The sequence below is a fragment of the Ambystoma mexicanum genome, chromosome 5q (genome assembly GCF_040938575.1).
Source record: "Ambystoma mexicanum isolate Mex_15411 chromosome 5q, UKY_AmexF1_1, whole genome shotgun sequence".
NCBI lineage: Eukaryota > Metazoa > Chordata > Amphibia > Caudata > Ambystomatidae > Ambystoma > Ambystoma mexicanum.
In genome coordinates, this window is record NC_090933.1 from 595,850,309 (window position 1) to 595,877,650 (window position 27,342).

At 44.9% G+C, this 27,342-nt stretch overlaps 1 protein-coding gene across 1 annotated transcript in view; it reads right to left on the reverse strand.

Moving 5' to 3' along the window:
• Positions 1–27,342, reverse strand: part of LOC138497532 (kinesin-like protein KIF20A) — a 1,316,984-nt gene that overhangs the window by 933,067 nt on the left and 356,575 nt on the right. The window contains exon 6 of the mRNA XM_069621067.1: positions 11,700–11,787. Coding sequence (XP_069477168.1) covers positions 11,700–11,787 — 88 coding nt within the window. The remainder of the gene's footprint in view (positions 1–11,699; positions 11,788–27,342) is intronic.

The following is a 27,342-nucleotide window of genomic DNA, read 5'->3' on the forward strand; positions in this document are numbered from 1 at the left end:
ATCAATATAGACTAGGGCACAAACTTCGATTAGTTCTCGTAATACGTCATTCATGAAATATTGGAATGCGGCGGGAACGTTGCACAGCCCGAAAGGTATTACCCGATATTCGTACAGGTGCGGAATGCGGTTTTCCATTCATCCCCACTTTTCACACGTACAAGATGATATGCCCCTCCGAGGTCTAATTTGGTGTAGATTTGGGCATTCTTAACTTGGTCCAAAAGTTCCGGGATAAGGGGCAAAGGGTAGCGTTTTTTTTACTGTGATTTGATTAAGTGCGCAGTAATCGATAAAAGTCCTCAAATCTGCTTCCTTCTTTGGTACGAATAAGGGGGAGGCCGCTGGTGACTTCGACGGGCGTATAAACCGATTAGCCAGGTATTGATCCAGATAGGACTTCCAGTGGAGCTTTTCGGTTTCCGTAAGTGCATAAATCCGTCTACAAGGAACCTGTGCGCCAGGTATCAGGTTGATCTGACAGTCATATGGCCTATGTGGCGGTAATTTGTTAGCCTGTTCCCTTCTGAAAAAAACATGATAATCTTGATATTCCCTTGGTAAGGGGTGTGCAATGATTCCGCAATCACCAACGCTATTCCTTGAACAAATTTCTGGTTTGGCTGTGGTATAGATTTCGGTTAGCAAGTGTGGGCACATTCGTCAGAAAAGGCCAATCTCTTTGCACGCCAGTCTATCTGAGGATTGAGAGTTACCAACCATGGCATCTCTAAGATCAACCGGAACTGAGGAGCTTTGATGAGGTTAAACGTGATTGTTTCTTGATTTCCATCCTGACACAGAAGGGTTAATTCTGTTGTGCATTGGGTTACTGGACCAGAAGCAATTTCTGTACCATCAACAGTAGTTACCTTTTCAGTTGTTGGTTTCGTGCATAAGGGCAGTCACATTTCTGCTGCCAGATCTCGATCAATGTAGTTTCCAACTGCTCCGCTGTCTATGTACGCTTCTATGGCATGCTTCCGCGACGGCCAATGATTAATCAAGATTACTGATAGAGCAAAATGTGAGGTCTGTGACTCATCCTTCTCGCTCAACAAGCAGACATACGCTTGCCAGGCCTGGTAGTTTTCCGATTCTTCCCCATCATCTTCTTTTTCTGTAGCATCTACTACCTTTCTTGGAGGTTTCACTGGGCAGTCCTCGAGGAATTGACCCGATTTACCGCAATACAGGCACAACTGTAGCTGCATTCTCCTGTCGGTTTCAATCTTGGTTAAAGGAGGTCGTACTCCTCCGATCTGCATGGCTTCTGTGGTATTTTCTGGTGGACGTTGACCATTGTCTTTTGAACGTGCGTGCATGGCCCAGTTCTCGAGTCTACTTCGATCTGTTCTCCGATCCTGTAATCTGTGATCCAATTACACTACAAGGTTTATAAACTCTGCAGTCTTTAGATGGGTCTACCACTTGAGCAAGGACATCTTTTAGGTCTCATTGTAGGCCCCGATGAAACAACGTGGTTCTTTTATCTTCAGGCCATCCTGTTTCCACGACCAGTCTATTGAAGGCAGCAATATAAGTCAGTAAATCTTGGTTTCCTTGGCGGAGAGACAGGAGTTTGTTGTCTAAGATTTGTCCATGTAAATGTCAAGCAAATAGCTTTTCCATCTCCTTTTGGAAACTCCGGAAATCCTGCAGTAATGGGTCATCTCGGCTCACTAAAGGTACCGACCAATCTGCAGCACTTCTACTCAAGTATGATAAAACGAAGGCCACCCTTGACTGGTCGTTTGGGAAGGCCCCAGATCTATAAAGAAAATTGAGACGACACTGCTTCATGAATGTTGCGCCCCTTTTGGGGTCTCCAAATCGTTCTGGTGCCAAAGGTACTGCTCCTGTCAACGTTATCTGTACTGGGTTGACTGAAGATGGTGTAGCAACGAATAGAGCGAATCCGGGCAATGGAGTTTGCCCAGCCTGTGATTGTAGTAGCTGTTTACTTAATTCATCAGTACGGTCTTTCGTGACTATTAATTCTCGTTTTAAGGCATTGGTTTCGTGCCAGGCTGCGTGTACCGCGGCACACAATTGTCCCAAAAGCTGAGCTAAGTGGTCAGTTTCAGATGTCCCCATGATGCCCAGGTGGATAAGGTTTAGAGGCTTTGCGTTTTGTAACGCTCACCTGATATCCCTGAGGGCGTCTGGAAGGCTCTGGCATCTGGAACCCTGGATATGTAGTTGTCCAACGCAGAATAACGAATCTGCAATCAGGATTTGTGATAACTGTCTCTAATGGGTGAATCTAATGGGTGAATCTCCCACCTCCCTCTGACTGATCCCTCTCCCATTGAGTCTTTCTCACCTTAATTGTTTGTAGGGTGAGCCATCCGTCCTGCGTCTGGTACAGGGGCGCTTGGCATTTGTTGGCGATCTGCCCCAGTTGCTTCACTAGTGCAGTGCGCCTTTCTTCGGGTCCAGGCTTGCTGTGACCCTGACTCTGCTGGTAGGCAGGTAGGTTTGTTAATTGTAAGTCTAGTTCTATTTTATGGTAGAAATCCCCTTAATGTCTTTATCGTCTTCTTTTCTGGTGCAAAGGTTTGATGCCGTCGTGCTGGATGAAGAGGCAAGTTCCAAGGTAAGGGAAAGCGCGAAGCGTGTTGTTCTTTATTGTCTTTTCGAAGCTAACCTGTGTTCTCCTCCTCTTCTCCTCACAGGCTGCTGCGGTGCTACAAGTGGACGAGAGCACGATGGAAACTGACCCCAGGGATCCATTAAGGTAAGTTAAGTGCTAGGTGGGCATTAAATATTGAAAGCGAACCTGAATATTTCTTTTCTTCTCTTGCAGGGTGTTGCCATGGAGTTCCCGATGGAAGCGCTGCGTAGCGTGATGGAATTCAGTTAAGAATGATGGAATTCGCCGTTTTGGAAGCGCGCGCGTTCTAATATTGTTTTTCCCTCTCTTGCTTTGCAGGTCGCGATGTTCGAACGGGAGCTGTGGCCACGGGATGCTGGAATTCCTCAAGCTAGTACTCACAGGTGATGTTTCTTCTTCTCTCGGTTTCCACAGGTTGCAGCCCGGTTGAAATGCTGAGCGTAGGATAGTGTATTCTCAGCTAAGACAAGTAATCTTGTTCTTGTAGGTTTACAGGAAGATGCTGAAGACCAGGAGCTGGACACGATGAGCATCATGCTGCTAGTTGCAGAATAACGCAAAACGTGTTCTGCAGTCTGGGTGTGGTTTATATAGCCCAGGTAAAGTAGTACCAGGCCTAGCTACACCCAAAACACTAGACCGCATGGCTTGGTTCATAAGAAATGAGCTATGCGGTTGCTTCCATGTTGGATTTAAAGACCCATGTACATAAATGAAAGCAAGCCTGATAAGTCTCTCCTTACCGCATGAGAGCCTGGTGCCAAAGGAGCCAGGACTGGATCCAGGAGCCTTTTTGCAGAAGTTTTAAGGCCCTTAGGGTTCTGGTGGGAGCCTGCTTGTGGCATAGCGTGTGACCCCTAACAGTGGTCATGACAATTCATGTGGGCTCCTAGTAAAAATAAATTTGGAAACAAACAAATATCAAAGATTGAGAAACGACAATTTAAAGTTATAATTAGTATAACAATTGTATACATGTTTTAAAGTTTGTAAGAAGCCCCAAGTTAAAAAGAAATAAAAGAATGATCCTAATAAGTAATGGTTATATTTATTAGGATTTCGGAATGTCTGGACAAGTCCAGTATATTTCCCAGAATCACTTGGGAATTCATCCTGAACGACCCATGCAAGTATGACTTGCCGAACTCTAAACCTCATTCTTCTATGAACACACCGCGTGCAAGATCTATGGGTCACACGTCTGTACCATCTGTGTAGAGAAATAGTTTTGTTGAAATAATTGAAAAATTCATTTGTACATTATTTGCATCAAAATGTAGACAGGGGTAGGAAAATCAGAAAATAGTGACTACAACAGCAAATCGTTAGAAAATAAGATATGCAAAATTATATTTCCAAGGTATTAAATAACTCACAGGCATAACCTTCAACAAAAATATTTTCTATCCAAAGAAAGTTGAAGACGCACAAAAAAACAAGATTGATTTGTTGAGCAGAAGTTAACTAGAATAAATTAGTAAATAGAAATATAGGGAACTCATGAGATAGAATCAAAGGCAATAGTGCAAGGCTTGTTCAGTAAAAATGTATAGAAACAATACTTACTCATTTCTGGCGACACAAGGACAAACAGTTCCACTAAGTTTGCGCATAAGCACCATCATAATTCTCAAAGAAGAACGTGCAAGGCGGGCTGCCCGCTCTCAAGTTTCTTTGCGATTGCACATGGTGGTGGAAGTTAATCTTCGAATATGCAGGCCAACAGCCAGAGTTTGTGGCAACATGCATTTTCTACCACAGTTGGTGTCAATTGACATGGAGGGCATAGACACCAAGTGGACATTTCCTCAATTCCGAATCTTGTGATGCGTCAAAACCACTTTTAGTCATTTTAACAGTTAGTTGCTGGCTTTACGGTTCAAGCATTTCCTCATCTATGTATTCAGGTTCATACACAAACCCCTAAATACCAGCCATAACGTTTGAGTATTTTAAATGGTGAACATAAACAGTTGGAAAAAAAATGTATATTTAGATTTATAATTGAATATGTATGTAATTTCTAAAAGGTATTCATTAAAAAAGGAGAAGAGACAAACTATTGAGAAAAGCAATGCATAGTAAATTACGTATTAAACACAATACATACATTAGAATAGATTCAATACACCATAATGCAAATACAAAAGCAATAGGCACAAAGATTCAAAGTAATCCTTTGCACATGAAACAATGTACTGATTTAAGAAAAAAAATGTATATCTGGATTTCCAAACACATTTATAAATTATGGAATGATGGAAATGTGAAGAAAATTTACAGAACAGTCCTTTGTGGAAATTGCTTTTTGTATTTTGTGCATCATAGTTTGTAGACGAACAGAGAAAAGAATGAGTCTTGAAGGTCAAGGAGAAAGGGTTGATATTTATTGAGCGCAGAGGTGCCTTGCGGTTTCCATGGAGACATGTCAATATATTGCATATTTCGTGACACGGGGTGCAGCAGAGCGGTCTGCCATGCTAATGTCACAGAGAAGTGTGTTATGATTTATCGCTGCCAGGGCATTTTGAACATAGGGCGATCCATGGACCGATTAGATTATCACAAGATGGTGGTTTTGGATTGGTGTGGTTTGCAGATATAAAAGGCTTGAAATTTGAGGTAAGATGCATTGAAAGAAAAAATTTAAATCGTTTGATATATGGTCAAAAATGGATGCCTTGTAGATTGATTGAATAAAAACTCCTGCAAAAACCTCTCCTTTATGTTTCTCGTAAGTGGGATATATTGATCTGCTATCTGGCCATTGTTATTATGAGTGATGTTTACAGTTATTATGACAACACTTGTTTAGTCTGGTGGTATAGTCTCCTCTGTTCTATATAAACAGATAGATAATCTTTCATTTTTGTCACAACGCTACTTGCATTATTCCAATGTACCACTGCACAAACGTTAATTTAAGAATTATAATCCTATTCTTGCTCCACAGAGGAAACAGTTGTTACTGTAAAATATTTGTTTAGTGCCTCAAGTATTTGAGTTATGTAAATATAAAGATTATTTATTTGTATTATGTAGCACTTAGGCGTAATTTTTTTGCAAGGCATGCTCACTTGCTGAGATATGGCCTCATATTAACATCCTACATTTTTAAATGTTCACCAGCCACCACTGTAGTTTGAAGTCCATCTGAAAAACAGATTCAACAAGGTAGGTTAAAGCTTTACGGAGTCCTGAAAAGGTTCAACCAAGTGTACCTTTGTGAAGACTACTGCCTACAGAACAGAAAATAGGCATCTGAACTGGTAATGCACTCATGTTACAAAATACAGAGATCAGTGCTCTGGTAGGATTGGAATAGAGCAGGCGCCTGCAACCTGTGACTTCAGATGGTTTGGACTACAACTCCCTTTGCCCCTGACCCTCGACACTGCGGCCAACAGTGGATGGGAGTTGTAGTCCAACAAACCAGGAGAGTTAAAAGGTTACAGACCTCTGGAATAGGGTAACATCCTACTGATCCACTGTAGACATCCAATCATCCAGCAACAACGTCTTAAAATTCGGAGCCACAATTACAGTGTGGCAGGCCCCTACTTAGAAACGGACTGCTATTTGGATTCAACGCACCTGTTTTTCTAGGGTACTGAAAAAAATTATAAAAATAACGAGTACAAATCCATAACTCCCTTTTGTTGTTCAAGGATCTACATCATCATGTGAAGTTGGAACAGCCTACACATCTCCTGAAGCAATTCTGGGACTGCTGGCAGAGTAAGAATAAACCCTTCAGATGATTTGAATAACCAGAGAGTCCAAGGTTACTGGAGATGAAAGCTCCTTGACTAAGATCAGCGTTCATAGGTCAGACTTCTTGGGTGAGCCTTGGACAACAGGACCCACAGGTTGAGACTTAAAAAGTACCCTCATGTACCTTTCTTTGAGATGCAGCTATTGTATTTGGACGTAGTCATTTCCAGGTCTTTCAATACTTTGCAAGCCTGGTAGGGCTGTAAAGACGGCGGGGCCTGAGCTTCTGGTGTGTGTCGTGCTGCAGGCCCTGGACGGACCAAAGCCTGCCTCAGTGACGGTGGCCTGCTATGATCCCCAGTGATGCTATCCAACGCTGCGGGTGAACAAAGCTTTTTTGGTAGTGGACAGAGCTGATGCAGGTGGGGTGTCTCTGAGGTGAGGCTGGATACCATTGCTGGGCTCTGACGGTCGCCAAGTAATCTGCTCTGATTTTTGTTCTGAAAGGTGGGATGAGGGTAAAGCCCTTGGTCTCCTATGAGGTGACAATGTATGCCCATAATGAGTAGCTGCAACTTTACTGGGAGCCGAACCCGGATGAGGTTTGGGTGCTGATCTTCATAGTCCTCGTTATTGAGTGCATACTAGTCTTTGCACATCAACACAAAGGTTCTATTATATAGTGGTGAGATTAACGCCTAGATACATGGTCCCTGCAGCGGTACTGGCTGCCCACTACAAAGCCTAAACTGAATCACTTGGGTAGCAGCTTGCTTCAGCGTTCCCCAGATAGATTTTTACTGAAAGATGTGTGGTGTGTGCCGTGAGGACATTGTCAACCATGCAGCACACGCTGGACCTGTGTGTGAAGAGGGTGGCCCTGCTGCTGTGGATTCTGCATTTTGTGCACTGCTGACACTGGCCATGTGGCTCTTGAAACGGTCCAGGAGAGCGCTTGCAAGCCTGGGACGATCCCCTATAGCGTTGGATCACATCAACATCCATTCAGCAGAGGGGGATCTTTGAATCCTCTTCATGCCAGGGACAAAAGCCAGGTGGACAGGCTCTGGACTCCAGAATAAAATCACTCTGCACACCTTCGTATAGCAGCAGTTTCAGCAGTGGACAAACCCAGCACTTTTTAATGACCGGCAAGAGTCGGTGACCTGGGTCGCCTCATGCACCTTACTTGCCTGCAACTGTCTTGCTGCTAGGCCGCTTGTTGAGTTCGTCCTGCATTGTGCACTTTCTCCATGCATTGCAGTTTCTCTGTGTGTGTCTCTCTCTTTCCATCGCTCGGCTCTCTCTCCATCTCCATCTCTAGTTACTCTAACTGCTACTCAATCACCTATCCTACCCCTATCTCTAAGCCTGGAAGGAAAACGTTCAAAAAAAAGATCTCCTGGTCTCCAATCCAGGCCTGCCCATCGTCGACACATACGTCACAGTTTCTTCTGGGACGACTGTCACAAACATCCTCTTTGTTGCTCCCACTCCACACCTATGGACTACCCATATGGTCTCTGTCCTCTCCCCTTTCACCAGATGGAAAGTACTCTTGGCAGGCTTTGCATCCTCTAGGTGCAGCATTAATGTCCATCAGAATGGCACTCTCATGGCCCAGGGCTCTCAGCCCAACCTCCTCCTTCCTAACAGACATCTTCCGTCTCTCATCCACGTCCTCCCTTCCCCTGCCACCCCCTCTCTGCCAGCCCCTCTTGCCCATTCCCCACCACCGACAGGCGTACCACATCCCTGTACCCTTCCTCGGAAGACCTTCCAAGACATCAACCAGCTTCACCCCTGCCCTCAACTCTCGCTCTGCTGTTAAACAATCCTGCGATATTTGTCTCCTTCTTGAAGACTTTGACCTCGACGTTCTCACTCTCACTGAGACGTGGTTCACAGCAAGCCCCGTCACTGCTTGGTTCACAGCAAGCCCTGTCACTGCTTTTGACACTCCTCCCTGAGGGCTACAAGTTTGTCCCTAAGCCCAGGTCTAACCAGTCTAGAGGTGGAGTGGCCTTGATCTTTCCTGAATGGGTCCGTGCTACTATCATTCTCACTTAGACCTACTCTGTCTTCGAATGCCTAATCTGCAGGCTTGGTGTCTCTCCAACCCTCTCATTGACTCTTGCCACCATCTACAGGACCCCTGGTCCAATCTGCCTTTTCCTCTCTGAGTGGTCTGACCTTGCCTCTTCTCCACTTGCCTCCACCTCCAAGCTTCTCCTCCTTGGAGATTTCAATATTTACCTCGACTCTCCTGACTCTGCCGCAGCCTCTGACTTTCTTTCTCTCACCATTCATCCCTCTGATCCGATGCACACAGCAGGACATACCTTGGAAGCTCATCTCAGCAGACATCCCCTTCCCCCCCCACCCCCCCATCTCCAACCCGCTCACCACACCCATCTTCTGGTCTGACCACACTCTCCTGTCCTTTTACCTGGATCTCTTAGGTCCCACGGCTAAGCATTTGCATGCACTGCCAGTCTCCTCCTCTGTTATTAGATGATGAAGCGGGTGTCAGTTGAAGCTCTTGCTGCCACTTTCATTCCCCCTCCCATTCCTGCCATGGACTTCCACACTGACTCTGCCCTTGCTAATCTTCACCTCTCCATCACCAACACCCTGGACATCATTGCCCCGGTCACGAGGATCCACATGAAGCCTGCCTCGAAGTGCAACACCTGGTATGACTCTGACCTAGCCTCTCTGAAACTCAAGTGCAGAGTTGCCGAGTGGAAGTGACAAGAATCAGGCACATCCTCTGATAAAGTGGCCTGCAGCCTGCTTCAAAGGCAATACAGACTCTCCATCCACTCGAAGAGGGCCCATATCCAAGCCCGCATCTCTGGGACCACTAACAACACAGGCAAACTGTTCAAAATCTCGCCAATCATACTGCAGGTCCACTTCTCCCCTGCTTTCCCTGACCCTCTGTATTTCACTGGCCTCCCACTTCTTAACCAAAACTCAGGACATTCTGTCCTCACTCTTCTACTCCCCTCCCTCAGACCTTCCCAGCTTTCAGGCCCCCTTTGGCCCTAGTCTCCCTTCCCTCTCACTCTCCTCTTTCTCGCCCAAAGCACCGGAGGTGGTCTCTAGACAAGAACTCTCTATGAAAGTCTCCTCCAAACAGGTGCTCCCCTGGTCCTCCAGAACTATCAAGGACAACATTGCCTCCCTAGCGCCAGCCTTGGCTGCTTTCTGTAATCACTCATTTGCCACTGGCTCCTTCCTGCTACCCCTCAACCACTCCCTTTTACATCCTCTCCTCAAAAAGTCCACTGCAGAGCCCTCCTGCCTGGCTAAATACCACCCAATCTATTTTACCCCCTTCCTGGGCAAAATCCTGGAGAAGCTGGTTATCTCCCAACTGATCCAACATACTTAATCTGTTCGTTGTCTCCACGACCACGAGTCTGGCTTCAGAGCAGCCATAGGCACGGAATGCCCTACTGAGCACCCGTGAAGACTTGCTCTTAAATCTGGATTCCAACTCTGCATCCATCTTATCCCTTCTGCATCTTTCCTCTGCCTTCGACACGGTCAACCACGCAACCCTGACAAATCGGCTCTGTGACACCCTTGGCATCAGAGGCCTGGCACTGGACTGGTTGACCTCATGCCTCTCCGAATGACCTTCCCATGTTCAACTGGGCCCTTTTCTCTCCCCTATCACTCTCCACCTGCGGATTCCCTCAAGGCTCTAGCCTCTCGCTGTGGCTCTTCAACATCTACCTTGCCCCTCTGGCCCACCTGATCTTGTGTTCTCTAAACATCCAGTCTTACGCAGATGGCACACAGCTCTCCTTCAAGCTTCCCTCTACTGCCTCCCCTTTCTCCTCGCATCCCTGACTCACTGCTATTTGGTCATGGTGCGCTGCCAATGATCTCTGCCTTATTACCAGTAAGGCTGAGATGCTTCTCATTGGGACTCCAGCTCCCTCCTTCCCCCTGGCCTCTCTCTATGGGTCCCCTCCATTAACCCTCATCTGAGGCAAAAATCCTTGGTGTCATCTTTCGCTCTCTCTCCTTCTCTCCTCGCATCACATCATGGACCTTGCGAAGAAGGCCCACTATCAGCTGCACCTCCTCAGAGGCATTCTCCCTTTCCTCACTTTCCCCCAGAAACTCAATGTCTCCAGAGCTCTGGTCCTGTCTAGGATGGATTACTGCAACAGCCTCGTTCTTCCTTTGTCCTCCTTTCGCCAGAATAGGACTGCATCTCTCCAGCCCTACAATGTCTCCACTGGCTCCCGGTTGCTGTTAGGTTCAGGTTCAAGACCCTCTGCATCATCCACAACGCTTTCTGGGGCCTAGGACCCCACAACATCCAACTCTCTCCCTAAATACCTCCCCCAACCCTCTGCAGATCAGATGCTTCATTACTTTATGCTAATTTGCCATGGACACAGTAGTGAAAACGTCTTGTGGCTGTTCATAGTTTGCAACAGTGATCACTACTGTTTTACCCACATTATAATTACATCTGCTTCGTTTCCCCATATTTCATTGGATTGGTTCAGTATAGGGTTTGCATTTTTTAGGGTGCCCTGCAAAAGTCTGGATTAAAGTACAGCATCTTTTGCTTTGTAGCATAAATGAATAAGATCCCAGTTACCTAAACCTGCAGGTTACTGCTGACTAAAGTAGAATTGTGTTAACTTTAGCAGATACCAGTAGGTATAGGTCCTCCTATGGGTTCACAATCTTGTTCAGCTTATTTGACAGGGTAATCAAAGTATTCCCCATCAGAGAAAAAGGTGCGCAAACAAATATATGCCCACTGACCAAATCTTTGTACAAAGTATACAGCAAAACGAAAGTAAAGACAAAGTATTAATGTAAAAAGACGATATTGCATGTGAAAATGTCCAGTGCAGCATCAAGTAAAAGGGATTGCATTTTTGGGGAGTGAACAGAAATATCACAAATTGAAAATTATAGTCTATTTGGTGGTGGTGATAGGGAAAGGTCAAAATGCATACCTCAAATGAAGAAAATGTTTTTATTGTCCAACTACCGTCAAGATTCTAAAGGTGGGACTCTAGGTTATAGATCTATCTCTTGGGTTAATGTAAGAAAACACCAATCAACAAAAACGGACCAAAATTGTTGCTGTATAGTGTTGACAAATTGGGTGGTAAAATGGTCCCTTCCAATTTGTCTTTTTTCTCATTAAAGTAATACAAATATGGAAAAGGGTATCCTTTTGGTTACAAAAGTACATTTGAGAAGCACATTTTTGCAGTTCTGCCACTTTACATTTTGTTGGGTCCCCATATATTACATAATGCATATTTTATGTTCCTGCTAACAGTCAAAATATGTTTCTTCACAGTAAAAACATTCAGGTTACCCAGTTCATTAGATGGAGATCTCGACAGTGTAGGTGATTTTGTAGAGGACATATTTTGAACAGCAGACCTCAAAATGCGACCAGCCTCCTAAACAAAGAAATAACATGAAATTATAGTGCAGATATACCAAAAACGTCCGATGTATCCAATGAAGCTCAATTAATACATTACTGACTCCCATATACTGTACTGCTCACAGCAAGCAATGCAAACTGAAAACATTCACCAAAGATAGCCTCTGCAAAACCCAAAGTAGTCCATTATCAAATATATTCAATTCATTGCAATCTGAATCGCCTCAAATCATGCAGTGTTCAGCTGAGCTGGGACAGCAACAGTATGAAGTTGAAACAAGCAGCTCAATTGCACACAGGTGGTTAAGAATAAACACTTTATGGCTTTCCTGCAAGGCAGAAGGATGGAGCTCTGTGATGCTGTAGGAGATCCAGTTCCAAAGCTTGGGTTATGGACAGAAGCGTTAGTCACTCTTCTGGGCTAGTTGTAACTGGGCATCCTTAAGAAATCTAGAGATCCGAGCGAGCAAGCAGGCGTGTTTTTTTGTAGAAATGCAGAAAGCTGGAGAAGTGTCCTGGAGTATGTATCGGATGGCTTTAGTGGAAGAAAATTATTGTTCCAGTCAGTGAATGAACATTACATAGACTAGTATTGCTCGATTTGCATGGTTTTTGGTTGATTACTTTGATCAATATTATGTTTAAGATGGGGTCCTTAACAACTTGTACCACATTACTGAACAGTGTTTTTGACAGAGGACTTCATATTGTGATCAGTAAAACAGATGGGGCCAGGACAGAAAAGGAATCCCTTCCCTCCCACAGTTTCCAAAATCTAGCCAGCCCAGATGGGAATCTAGAATAAAAGGGGTTAAAACCACAGCAACATACAGGGCTGTTCTTTCTTTCTTGTCAGTTATACAGAGAGATTTTACTGAGGCAACCAATGTCCCCTACAGCCCTGAGATCACAGTTCCAAACATTTCCCCAATCTCAAAGGGTCTCAATCTCACAGTTCAGGGCACTGTTCACATATGTGGCCAGCATCAGTTCAGACGACCTCTGCTAATTTTACTTCCAGTGTGTTAGAAATGAAGAATGATAGTCGCACACCAGCCTTCATTAGGTTCAGGCTTATTTATTAGAAACAGCGTAAGCCTTGTGCGAGGGCACCAGCGTCCCATTCGGCCAGTACAGTTGTCAACCACCACTCTCACGAACACAATGATGCCACCGCATTCCCACACTCCACGAGCACTCACGCACGAGGACAATAGACGCAACATCATAACCGTGCCGGCAGCCATGTTATTTCCAGCTGCACCTGGGTCTGCCACTTTTCCAAGAATTGTCACACCTCCCTTGACCCCATTATTGTCATGTCTGGTGCCAGATCATCCGGTTGGGAGAAAACAAATCCCATGGGAACCAGATCCTCCAACAGGGCTTGGTTACGGCCAGAGATCACAGGTTACTACGGCTACTATGGTGCCACCCCATCAATGAAGGAGGGTTGCTGCAGATTCCAGGGAAGTAATCCTCACTCTGTACCAGTCAAGCCTCCTGTGGACTTTATACACATGCCAGAAGACTTTTATAGAGACAGACTTGCATGGCCCTACTCCCGCAAGTGTGCATTTTTAAGTGGAAAAGTAAAATGAGCATGTAATAATTCCCCAAAGAGAAGGGGAGCTCCCACACAGCTAATCAAGTGATTGGAGGTAGATTGCGTTAATACTTCCCAGAGTAAAGTAATCAATGGTAGTTTATACTAGCAAGAATTAAGCTTGAAGAGCCTTTTGATTAATATAATCATGCAAAATCAGAAACGTCCCCCCCCCCCCCCCCGAGAGGGGCGGCATCATGCTTTGAGGCCTAAACCAAGGGAAAAGGGGGAAAAAAGGAAAGTAACAGACAAGTCATACACTAGATTGGAACCGAATTGAGAACTTGAGCACCTTGAAGCAGAGCCAGGGTCTAGAAGAGATTATTTGCAGCCCTACCATGAAGGAGGAGGAGGAAATAGCCAGCAGCAGACCAAGATTAAAGGAACCAGGTCTACCCAGAGCGATCCCCACATACAACATCCTATTCAGAGCACTTTCTTCCCAGTAACTACACCTTTTGAAATAGAGGGGTCGGAACCAAGAGGACGACGGGTAAGGAATTAGTTACTTACCTGCAACTACTATTCTCCAGCATGGGTCTTACATGGATTCACATGCCAATGAATAGTCCCAGTTGTCAGGCGACTTTACCAACCATTTACTTTCTTCCAAAGATACACAAGGAGTATGACCTAATCTTGGAAGCTAGACCAATATTGAGCGGAATTGGATGGGCGACTGAAACGATATTGGAATATTTGGATAAAATGTTACGCCCATGAGTCACAAAGCTGCCAGCATATCTAAAGTACACCACAAATGTAATGCTGAATTTGGAAGGAATAGAATGGAAATCTGAATACTTACTGGCTACTTTGGATGTCTGAGTCCTATATAAATCAATTAGACACAATCTGGCAATTAAAACTTTGAGTATGTATTTAGAGAGGACTCAGCCTCCCTCCCATTACCAGAAGGTGGAGATGTTAAAGGAAAACCTACAAGCAACTCTAGACCACAGCATATTCATCTTTAATGAAGTATTTTTCCACGAACGAAAGGGATTGCAATGGGCAGCAAGTATGCCCCGGCAATAGCAAATCTATTCATGGGCTTCTTTGAAGACTGTTGACTATATAGACGCGGCATTCTCTGAAAGAGTTGTTACATGGTCACATTATATAGATGACGTCCGAATATTGAAAGGGAAAACACAAACTAGAAGAATTTACAAACAATTAATCAGAATGACTTTGGGGTACAACTCTCTAAAAATAATAGTACGACTGAAATAGAATTTTTAGACTTGACAATATATGTAGCAGGGAAACCTCTCAAAACCTGTACATCTAGGAAAGAAACAGGTTAATTCAGCACTCTAGGCAACAAGTTCTCACTATGAACCAATGATCAGGAATATCCCGACAGTGAGCACATAAGAGCCTGACACGATGGTCAGGATCAACTAGACTTTATAAAGGAGTGTGACTTGCTTAGAGAGCAGTTTCAACAGAGGGGATACCGACTAAAGAGCATCAATGTAGCACGAGAGAAAGCAAGTAACTTGTCAAGAGAAGACACTTTGAATCAGAAGAGAAAGGACACGAAGAAAGTTCAAAATATCAGCTTTGTGAGCAAATATTGTAGCAACCATTATCAGATGCATAAGATTTGGAGGAAACGTCGGCATTTACTCGGGTTGGAACTACACCTGCAGGAACAGGTTGAGAATCATCTTCAAAAAAGCCAAAACTCTGAAAAATAGTCTGAGCCCATCGCTGCTACCAGATGTACCGACACAGAAGCACGAACATGGCTACAACCAAGCAAAAAAGGCTTTGGGAAATGTGGAACATGTACGATGTGCAGATACGCACACGGGAATTCCGAAATATTTATGGATGAGCAAGGATCAACAACCAGAATTGAGGACAGTATTAATTGTAAATCCAAGTTTGTTGTTTACGCAATAATTTGTAGTTACAACCAGGTATATATAGGGAGCACAATAAGGGAGCTAAGAACTAGGATAAGGGAGCATTTTGCGACTATTGGAAGTTAAGACCCTAAATTTCCTTTAGCACAACACTGGCAAACCAACCACCAGTTGGAGAACAAGAAAGAAATTAGATAAAATGGCTTGAGAAAGATTAAAATAGGTAAAAGAGGCAGCGACAAAGAGAAGATGCTAAAGCTAATATGCAAATTCGAGGCAACAGAGGTCTAAAGATAATGAGATGGCCTCATTCCTGTGAAGGAACGGTTTGTTAATAAAAATGCTGCTGCGACAAAGCCAACCCTACAGTCACAGGACAGTGACTGATGACAGTATGTATAAAACATGGCACTTTGCTGCACCAGTACGGCTAATTGGATATTTAATATTTCTTTAAACCTACCCAGTAGGATTTCAATATTGTATACGTAGTTAACATATGTGGCAATTAAGACTTACCTATGTGTTAAGATTAAATAACAGACTATTAATAAAATGCAATTACTCTGAGATTAGAGCTGAGAAATCATCATAAGCACATAATGATGGAACGTATATTGGAAACATAAATGCCTAACAAGGTGAGTGGATAAGTGAGGCATATACATTGATAAGCTCCCATCTGTACAATGGAACGTGTTTGAATGGCAATGCAATATAGTTAGAATAAATAGGCATATTTTTAACAATGAGACAGAAACCCAACACCTATTAGGAGATTGAAATGAAACTGTTCATAAGTAGACATTTGTCAACATGCAGCTCTGATATTTAGGATGACTGATGTTCATTACAATGCATTGTTTCAGATAAATTTCTATTGCAATAGCAACACCTAATAAAGATACGAGAGTAGAATTCAATAACAAGATCATAATACCCGAGTTTGTTACAGCGGAGCCATATGAAACAGATCCTCAAATTCGAATACAGTTAAAGGAATTGAATGTATAATTTGCATTTCATTATAATACAATATGATGGTTGGGCGCACTGAATTTAAGCAATGTGGGTTTTAATGCGGTTTCCCAAAGTATGGCGGCCAGATGCATCAGCGAAACGCAAAGGACGTAGCCATTTCTGGGTCACCATGGAAACGACTATCAATAGGGAGATGGCTCCGGCCACTCGGCTTGACTAGGAGAGATGACGCAAACGTTTCGAGCGGGTGACAAGCAGGTATGAACCTAGAATGATACCAAGTAGATCAGACTGGGCCCATACAAACCAGTTTTAATATTTGCCTAGACATAGTGGATAAAGTGAGAATGCAGCATATTTGAATCGATATAAGCCACTACGGGACTTTAGGTGGCTACTGCTTAATTTAGCACTGCATAATGCATGGTCATATATATTTTTGCAGCAGGGATTAACCCATGAATGAAAGAGGACGTAAATAAAAGGGCAAAATAGTGAATCAGACACAGGAATGCATGGAAGGTAAGGCAACTGGAAGTACTTTCCAACCATGCAATGGTTCTTAATAGGCACATGAGAATGCTTTCATTGTGAGATTTCCCCTAATATATTTCAGTAAACTAAACAAGTAATTAATAATTTGAGAATAGATATTGGAGATGAGCTTGCGAGAATATGGGATATGATCAATATGTTAAATTATCTATGTATTTTTTCTTTTTCTTTGACCTTCCATAACCAATCATCCCATCTCCAACCAGTATTTTTTGTCGTCGTCATTTTTATTTTTACTGTTTACCAATGTCTATGCACAATGTCGATAGCATTCAAATAGGAAAATTTGAATTATAGCCCGGTTTTGAGAAAGGCTCAGGAGCCGAACCACGTGTCACGAGAAGGGCTAAAATGATAAAGCAAAACAATAAATTGACAAAGATTTAGTATGTTTTGGTGCATCTTTCAAGAGTACACACATTTAAATTTAAAACAGAGCAGGTTTTTCTTCCGTTTTACTCTGCAGACGCGACACAGGTCAAATCTGACAAGAACCAAAGTCGCATGGGCAAATCCTGACACAAAGTAAAAATCCACACGCCTGTTTTTACTTTGATACCATGCCTTCCTTACAGTACCTAGATGGATGCAAGGGCAAGGCCAGACTGGACAATCGAGAACAGGTAAAGAAAAAGCTGCTGCGCCGTTATGCACAGCCGAGATACCTTCTGTTACCGGCACCACACTGTAAAGCAGTTCCACTTGTGTTTGTAGCAGGCTAATGTACAGGGTGCCCTGGCCAGAATGTTTTTTGCATTCTAAAGGCAGCGAGTAGTGTCCAACTCTAGGGATCCAGAAGCCAGGCCGCAAGGCTCAGGGTCAAGGTGCAGGATTGACCCTCCTCTGGAAAGCAAGGATGGAAAGGGAGACAGTTTGATGGCTGGGGCCACTGACAGATGGAGAAGGTCAGAGTACCAGATCTGCCTGGACCACGCCAGTGCAATGAGGATCATCTTGCAGTGGCAACATCAGAGTGTGTTGATCACCGAAAGCAACAGAGGGATAGACGGGAATGCGTGCAGGAGGTCCTCCCAAGTGAATGAGAAGGTGTACCCCCCAGACTCCTTTGCGGAGGATATCTGCTGGCAAACCTCTGACACTTGCTATTGGTCATTTTTGCAAAGAGGCCGATTTGAGGGAGACCCCCACTGGTTTAGAGACGAGACACCTGCGCTTGCTGGAGCTCCCATTCATGGCAGGACGGTAGATCCCTGCTGAGAGAGTCAGCAATTGTGTTCAGAACACCTGCCAGATGAAAATGGGACAAGAAATATCCATTGAGCAAGGCCCCAGTGCGATGAAGGTGCACTGCCACCGGACCTAGACACTTGGTGAACACCCTCACGGCCGACTTCGGGCATGAATGGAAGGGCTTTGAACTGTGAATGTCTTTCCTTAACCAACTTCGGGTGTTTGCGATGAATGGGGATGTGGAAATAAGCATTGCCCCTCCTGCCCCACAGCCCCATCTCCCCCCAACCCCATCTACCCCCCACCACCCCCCCAACCCCAATCCCATCTCCCTCCCAACCCCATCTTCCCTCCCTTCAAGTCCAGGGACGCCAAGAAATCTTCCTCCGGTGGGATGAGCACATGCTGCAACGTGACCATCCTGAACTTCTGGGACTGGAGGAATTTATTGAGGCATCGTAGTCTAGAATAGGTCTCCAACTTCGGTGCGGAAGTGAGGGTGCAGGACCGGGGCTGGGCCAGGATTGCTTTAGCGTCTGCATTCTGGATGCTGGAGTGCACAGACTCTGGTTGCCACTTCTGTAGGCCTGGGAATGCCCCCTATATGCCACCTGGTTGACTAAGAGGGCTGACAATAGGGGAAGATGAACCCTTTGGAGGAGCTATAAACCTTCCCTCTAGAGCAGCGAAAGGATGGCCTCTTCTGCTGGAGAGCCCCCAATGAACGTGCCGTCTGTTGGTATTTATGGCTTGCAGGGCGCTGTTAACTGCCTTCCCAAACCGGTTGTCACCATCAAAACTGCATGTATAGCACTTTTATTTGCACATCTGTGCAGATGTTACTGGCTTTGAGCCAGCCTTGGCACGAGTCAGCGACATACGGGGCGACGGCAATTGCATGGTCCGAGGCTACCCCTCCTTCATGGAGCAAAGCCAGCGCCTTGGCCTTATTGTTTTCCTCGAGTAAGTCAAGGATGGGTCCCAACTTATACCAAAGCTCTGTGTCGTACCTTGAGAGAATGGCTTAGGCATTGGCTGCCTCGATTGTACACGCCGCCGTTATGATATGCTTCCAAGTCAAATCTAGCTTTTTACCCTCCTGATCAGGAGGAAACATAGAAGAGGAAGAAGGGTTAGAGGACCTCTTTCTAGCCGCAGCAGAAACCACAGAGTCCGCTGACAGTTGAGATTGGAGGCACTTCGGGGCTATGTCTGGGACCAGGTATTTATTTCTCCAAACAATCCCTTTTTGCCTGGGCTGTGCCCGGGGTCCTTATGAGGCCATCCGTCCAAATGTCATCCAGAAGGGTAACTGAAAATTGTCCACTTGGTAGATTCCTACCACTCGAAAAGGTAATCTTCCTTTTTCTTCTCCTCAGGGATGAGTTGAACCACTTTGCTGCGAGGGAGACCATGGAATGGAACAAACCTATCTAGTCTGGCGGAGAATCCCTGAAGGGAACGTCGATGTCGGAAGGCTCCCCACCAGTGGGGCCTTTTAACTCATCAGTGCCCTGTGTATCCTGGGGTGTGACATTATCGGCATCAGTGTCTGTATGCGCCGCCTCTTCCACCACAGGAGGAAGTGCCACCAGCAACTGTCGAGGGGTAGCCGGGGTTCAATGAGACGGTATCAGCGGGGGGCTTTGGAGGGCCTGGGCAATGGAACAGGCGAGGGTGCAACTGGTAGATTCTGCTGGATTTCTAACACCAGCATGTGAAGAGTCGTTCAAATGTCCATTGACATGTTCCTTGATTCTGCAGGAGCCCCTGCTGGTCCCTGAAGGGCAGGGCTATGAGGTCAAGATGGCAGGAGAGACGGTTGATCCCTTTGCCTTTACCCAGGCACTGGCAAAATGGGATCAGGTCTTCATCAGAAGGACTTGAGGAACGAGTTGCTGCAACTGGGGGTGACCCCCTGAGAGGCCCCAAATGAGAGAGGGTGAAGAGTGGCACAGCCTTGGTGGGTCTAGAAAACAGAGAGCTTGAGGCAACTATCTCTCCAAATCTGAGCCCCTAGGAAAGGATGCCATCACTGCGGCCTGTGGAGCAGGTAATGGTGCTGGTTGAAAAGACTGTCATTGGTATCGCAGACGGAGGACTAGGTGGCAAGTCAACCCTTGGGATGGCAATCTGTGGTCGGTCATTTTTTCGAAAAAATAATGTTGAATTCTGTTTTTTTAAAATTATATATTTATTTTGGGGTTCGGGATACAAAAAAAAATGGGTAAAAAAAATGTAAAATAAGGGGGTTTGGGGGAACCCCCCATTTCGAAAAAAAAATGCATTAAAAAAAAATTAGACATTTTTTTCAAAAAAATGACTTGACATTATTGGTTTCGACATTATGACTATAAACCATGGCAATCAACTTTGTGGAGACAGTGACTACAGTGGACAGTATTGAGGTAGTTCACAGAAGAAGAGCCTTCATGGACTAAGTCGTCGATGGGGCAACAGACTTGGCAGTTGAGGTAGTCGATGGGGTGAGTGATGACGATGAAGTTGTCGACTGTGAAGTCGGCGATGGGTCTGCTGACAGGCTCTGTGTTGACATGGTCTTATACTTCATCGCTGGCATCATCGATTTTCTGGCAGAAAGAATCCGGCAGCTTGACGGCAAACTGTCCATCAACGGTGAGGGTGATGGCGACCAGTGTTTCTGAGACCTGGGCTTTGCAGCCGTGGAGGTAGTCGACGAAGAAGTCAGAGCGTCAGACAACTTAGCCTTTTTAGTTATCTTCCACGGGGAAGTGTCCTCAAAGGATCTCAACCGCTTTTTTTCAGAGTGAGCATGCTCTTTGATTGCGCACAGAGACCGTGTCGGAAGCCTTCACTTCCTCAATCCACGCCACCATCCTACTATGGCGGTGCTTCCGAGTCTTGGAGGAGAAGGCCTGGCATATGGAACATCCATCAGCATCAAAGTCAGGATGTAGGCAGCAGATTCACTTGAGGTGCCCATCTTCGATAAAGATGTTTTTCAGGCCGAAATGTTCACGGGCTTGGAAGAGGCTTTTTCCCATTGCGTCCACCATGGTGTGAAGCAGGCCCAGACCTAGGCCTGCGCCCACCCACGGTAGAGAGATCTGGCAATGGAAGGATCTCATCGGGCAGCGAGTCCCTGGCCGCTGATGGTGACAACATGACCGAAGAGGAAAACAAATTAAATCTAGGCAATTTCTTGCAAAAATTGGAAAATGTTATCAGTATACCAAGGAGAAAAACAAGATGACTCCCAACATGAACACATGCGGTAAAAATCTGAAGATGGCCACCAGGGGTGGAGCTTAGGAGGATGTGTGTCATTGGTTGGAGCAGTATGACCCAAAGTGACAGCAATAGGTTATAGAAGCTATGAGCCGTTTTAGCTTTAAAGCGAAACTGCTTGTATTTTTACTGAGGATTCCCATCCTGACAGGGAATATTCATGAGCATGTGAATTCATGTAAGACCCCATGCTGGAGAACTGTGCCTTTTCACAGCTCTGCCTTGAGCATTCCTGCATACTAAAATATCACCTTGGACACCCAATAAATACTGACAAACTGTTCCTACCTTCGCTGGAGGCTGTGGTGTCCATGTAGTGACAGTTCTGCCAGAGTGACTTTCAGAGAACATTGGGCGGGTGAGGGCTTCCTGCTCACAGCTGTGCCTACTGGTCTGAATCCATTTGGCGGGGTGGCAAAAGTATAGAAGGAGCAGTTTTGTAAACTCACTTGGCCCCCCCGGGCCTCCCCGAGCCTCCCTCTTCGTGCATCCAATCTGCTGGAGCGTGGAGCATAGTGGCTGCTGGTACCTGTATCCTGTAAGGGAGCAAAAAAAAGATTCTACAGCAGTGGATTGCTTCCATTGTACTAAAGCCTGCTGGTTGGCATGGGATGCTCTTTCCCCATTCTGTGCCAGCGCTATTGGTGACTGGTCCCGTGGGCCAATTAGTGGAGGGTGCCCTCCTGCATTGTTCTGCCTGGTCTTCAGAAGCTAGGGTGCGGCTGGATTTTACTCAGTGGCCACGTTTTAATTCCTATGTAAGTAGTAAAGCATTACTATTCACAACCTGATACAGCAATTTCAAATGAGTATACTGAATAACTATTGATTTCATAATTTCCAAAGGTTCCAGCTGCAGAATCTTAACTGAAATGCATTGCTATTTGCTCTCTGCTCTAATTGACAAACTGTATATACAGTTGATGGGTCTTTTCACTGTGACATGATGTGGTGTTTGTGCTACACTTAATCCAAGCTCTCTACATTGTGGTAACCAATGTGCTTAATTGATCCCGCAACCAGCTGCAGTGTATCAGTTTGTCTGTGCTCCACTGGGGCTTTGGCCTATCCACACTAGATATTGGGGAAGAGCAGAAGAGGCCTCGTCAATATGCATGAGGTCTTCAGAGGACCGTAAGAGAACAGCATCTTTGGCCTACAATTCCATCCTACGCTGACTTGCGATTATTGATCCTTGAAGGCAACAAATTCCCTAGAAAATATATTTGCTCTCTCTATCAATGGCACAAATGAGACAGGACCTTGTTCGGCTTCTGCAGTCCTGCCAAGCAATTTATCAAGGTGCATCCTTAATGGAAGAGGTGAAAACCAGAAAAGAGTATTGGCAGTACTCCAAAATACACTTAAGAAGCAGATGGCAGAGATGCGATTTGGAGGGCAGATCCAGAAGAACCCATACCCACCCTTCTTGACCTGCCAGATAAGATAGAGGGAATGTAGAATCCTTTTTTGAGGACTGTATACCATCACTGTTTAATACAGGTGGATAGGGCTCACAGTGTTCAGATGCACACCAGCTATGGTAGAACTGTTTAAGACCTCTTGTTATTATCACAGTCTTTTGGCTGCAGGGGAAGTAGCACTGCCCTGACACAAAGACAACTACAGAAATGAAAGTGGTATCCAAAGATTTGGATTCCCATGCCCCCTGCACCATAGTCATGCTGCTCAAAGCAGTCGAGACAATTTGAGTGCATTATTCAATAGGGCTCACAGGACAGCAACTTGGTGACGGCTGCCACAGACTCCAAGAACATTCAAGGGTTTTGTTTTTTAATTTTGGATTTTCAAAAAATACCTTGTTGTAATGATATGCAGATTGTTCAATGTAGCAATAGGCAGATTGTTCAGTGTAATGCACAGAGCTGGAAAAGGCAGAGGGGGAGGGCTCGCCAAGCGATATTGCACTCTTGTCTAGTGCTGGCAATTTCCTCCCTTGCAAAGGCATTCTTCAACCAGAGGATGGTATCTAGAGATTTGTAACCCCTACGGTCGAAGGTCTTTTCTATCTGGATGTGATGGCCTAAAAGCAAACGCCTTATCCATCTAGCCTCTATCTGGGAACAATGTTTGATTTGAAGTGCTTGTACGGTGCATACCAAGTAGACTAAACTGCGTCTGTTGCAGTTGTTCCTAAACTTCATTTATTTATTTTATTTATTTGTTTCGCGGCAGATCCCACAGGCATCTAGGCACAGAGGACATAGAAAAGCAGACAAAAAGGCATAGCGCAGAATTCAGCTGAAAAGCAATGTCTTCAAGCTTTTGCAGAATGTCCACTGGTTATTTTCCCTGCGCGTAGCAGCAGGTAGCTTGTTCCAGGCTAAGGCTGCCTGCACTGGAAAGCGTCAACCATTGCCTTTTGCACATTTGCTTTGAGGGCAGGTTAGATACGTAGTATCACAAGAGCAGGTGACTCATGTAGAATTATTCTGTATGCATTTCTCACTTAGATAAAGTGCTACTAGTCCATATAGGCATTTATGAACTAAAACATTGGTTTTAAACAAAATTATAGCTTCAACCGGAAGCCATGCAAGTCCCTTCTGTTCACCGAAATGTGTTCCTGTTTTGATACTCCTTTGATCATGCAGACAGTATCATTCTGTAGGATCTGAAGTTTTTTTTATGCATCCCTTAACAGCACCACTCAGTAAGGCATTACAATAATCGAACCTCAGCATTATAGTGGCTCTCATCAGAGTGGTACTGTTTTTAAAAAAAATGTACACAGACATTTCACCAGTCACAGCAGCCTCAGATGGTTTTGGGATTTCTTCACTACATTACCTGTGTGTGCATCCGCACTCATAGAGGCTTCGAAAAAGACTAAAGTTTTCACTTTTTGCACTACCTCAATGCAGTGATTACCAATAATACACTCCGAGTACTCCGCTCCTGGCTTGACTCTAGCCTGGGTAGATCCAAAAATAAGAAGTTTGGTCTTTGCAACGTTGAGGCAGAGCAAATTTGTTGACATCAAGTTTTGTATTTTTTTGAAAATCGTTTTTCTCGGCATCCACTGCATAATTTCCACTCAGCTCCATAATGAGATGCGTGTCATCAGCATAGTTGGTACATTGTATGTCTAGGCTCTCCAATAAGTCAGGCAGGCACCCTGAGGCACACCACAAGTAATCAGGGCTGGTTGGGAGGTAGCGTCTCCCCAGCAAATTCTAGATCTTTATTAAAGCGAGAAAAGACTTAATCCATTATGCTGCATTTTCTGAGCAATGCACTGTAGTGGCCAGAATATATATATATTTTTATAAACTCCCTTTATTTGCACACTTGGTAGCACATGCCACATTACAGTAAAAATATCATTTACAGCAGAGAAGACAGGTCAGCAGGACCCGAAACAGGGTATTGCAATGTACATGAGGATGTATTTTGATTACATATAGAAACAGACCAAGACAGTTCTCATACAGTGAATGCGATCAATGTGAATAAGGTTTACGCAAGTTAAATTGGTGGGTCTGCTATAGGCGGAGATGCCGTACATAGAAGATGCATCCCGAGTGGGTTCCATATATCCCTTGCACGAGTCTCAGCGGGTTGCATGTGAGCCCACTGCTCCTCCATATCATTGGCCCACACTACATCTTTCAACCAGTGGTTCATATTAGGTATATTCGAACTCATCTAGGAGGAGACAGTCCTATACATTTACACATGCTGCCTAGAGGTGCATCACAAACGTGGAACAGAGAGCATGGGTGGGGGGGGGTCAATAGTCTTAATCATTATTGACAATATTGCACACAAAAGGGTGTACATTGTGGGCAGCTCCATATCCTGTGAAAATATTTAGCATCAAAAGATTTACAGCGTGGGTATGCCCCAGTCCCCTCATTGGAAAACAGACGTAGCTTATCCGGAGTATAATGAAACCGGTGCAGTACTTTCAGTTCTATCAGTTGGCATCGAGAATTATGACACCTTGCACGTCTTCATACACATCAGACCACATCTCGACGGTGACGTCCATCTTGGAGTTCTGCTGCCCATTTACCCTGTGTGGTGTAGTGTGGTGTGGTATGTCTGCAGGAGTTTGGATTAAGTGATACAAGGATGACACTCAGCGTCGATTATCACTTGCCGTCAGAATAAGCCTCACTAAAGTGTAATTTTCAGGTTCTACCGGGAAACAACTCCACAAATTCCCACATTCTCTACACAGGCCAGCGTATTGCAACCGTTGCAAGGTCGCACCACGCCCAAGCACAGGAATGTTGATTGTCTGAATGAAGTTGCCCTCAGAATACAATGAACCCAATGTGTGGAGCCCATGTCGTGTCCAATCTCCACAAGACCTAGCATCAACCCGCGGTAAGGAGGGGATGCAATTCCAAAGGGGGAAATTCTCATGATTATGGGGCAGGCACTCCTATCTCCCTACATATCTTGCGCCAAGCTAATGCCATGTTACTAGCAGGGTCAAATCTACAGTCATCAGCAAATTGAGTAGGGAAAACCAGCAACTGTAGATCTCTGTCACCAGCCCAGTGTCTCTCCAACTGAAAATGAGTGGGGGGAATACGCCGTCATCAAACCAGGAGGCCGCAAATTGTGCCTCTGTGGCTAACCAGTACCTGCAGAAATTTGGGGCAGAGAATCCACCCATATCATATGGTTGTGTTCGGATACCCCACTTCAACTGTACTGCCCCAGAGTGCCACACGAATTTACAAATTTCGTTTTCTAGCTCCTGAAATAAAAAGACAACCGGGCCACAACGGTATATTTAAAGAACAAATACAGAAGTTTAGGGATTACTGTCATTTTAAGGAGCGCTATTTTGCCAGCAATAGTGAGGGGACCAATTTGTGTGTTTGGTTTGCAGTTGAGTCATGTATATAGCGTAGTTTTAGTCATGCAGCAAGGAATCGTGTCTCGCAATCGCCACCCGCAGATATCGGACAGTTACAGGGGTCCTTTTATATCCCTGTAAATCTTGACAAGGTAGCAGCGTCGGTAAGGGGAAATAGCTCTAATTTGTTACAATTCACCTATAGACCCGAGACTACTCTGAAGTACTAAATATCCCGCATAATGGGCATCAAATGTTCTCGGGGGTCCCGTATGTATAATAACGCATCTTCTGCGTAGAGAGAAATTATCTGAGAGTCCCCTGCGATTCTGATCCCTCAATGATTACGTTTGAGTCGGATAAGGTCTGCCAATGGTTGAATGATAATAGCGCATATTGGGGGCGACCGAGGGCATCCCTGTCAGGTGCATCTGCCCATCGCAAAGTTTGATGAAAGCAACCCATCAATATGTACCTTGGCCGCTGGCGATGAATACAAGAGGCGTAAAGCTGCAAGGAACCCCAGGCCAAATCCAAACTTCGACAGTACAGCGTACATGAATTGCCAAGACACAATCATTTTGAATATCAAGTGTAGTGGCTACCGCCTGGACTTCAGGATCTATCTGTGCCAATACATTGAAAAGGCAACACAAATTTAGTGCTGTGGATGTACCTGGTATGAGCCCTAATTGGTCGGGGAAAATAAGGTATGTCATAACCTGCATTTGATGGGCAGCCAGTATCCTTCTTAGATCTGTGTAAATTAAGGAGCGGGAGCGATAGGAGCCATACCGGTCCGAAGGTTTCTTGCCATACTCTCAAAAGGTATGGTGCTAGGTTCTCCTTGTAGCGTTTGTAGAGCTCAGCAGTAAGGCCTTCAGTTCCAGGGGCCTTCCCAGATGGCAGGTAATCAATTGGGTGGGAAATATCGGACAGAGTGATCGGGAAATCCAGGAGAACTCTGGTGTCTTGTGAAAGCTGACTAAGCGGTAGAGCATCAAGAAACACCCATTTCTTCTAGCGTACACAAATCTTTATTAGTGTAAAGGTCTCTGTAAAAATCCACAAAAACAGCGTTAATGGCCACATGTGTATTTGCCAGGTTACCAGTAGTATCAGTTATAAAATGGAATGCACCCACTGCCATTTTCCTGACACCCCATGCGGGCGAGTAGTTTATCAGGTCTGTCCCGTTCCCCACATCTCCTAGCAGACATTGGAGCATCGAAGAACTTAACTTCCCGTTCA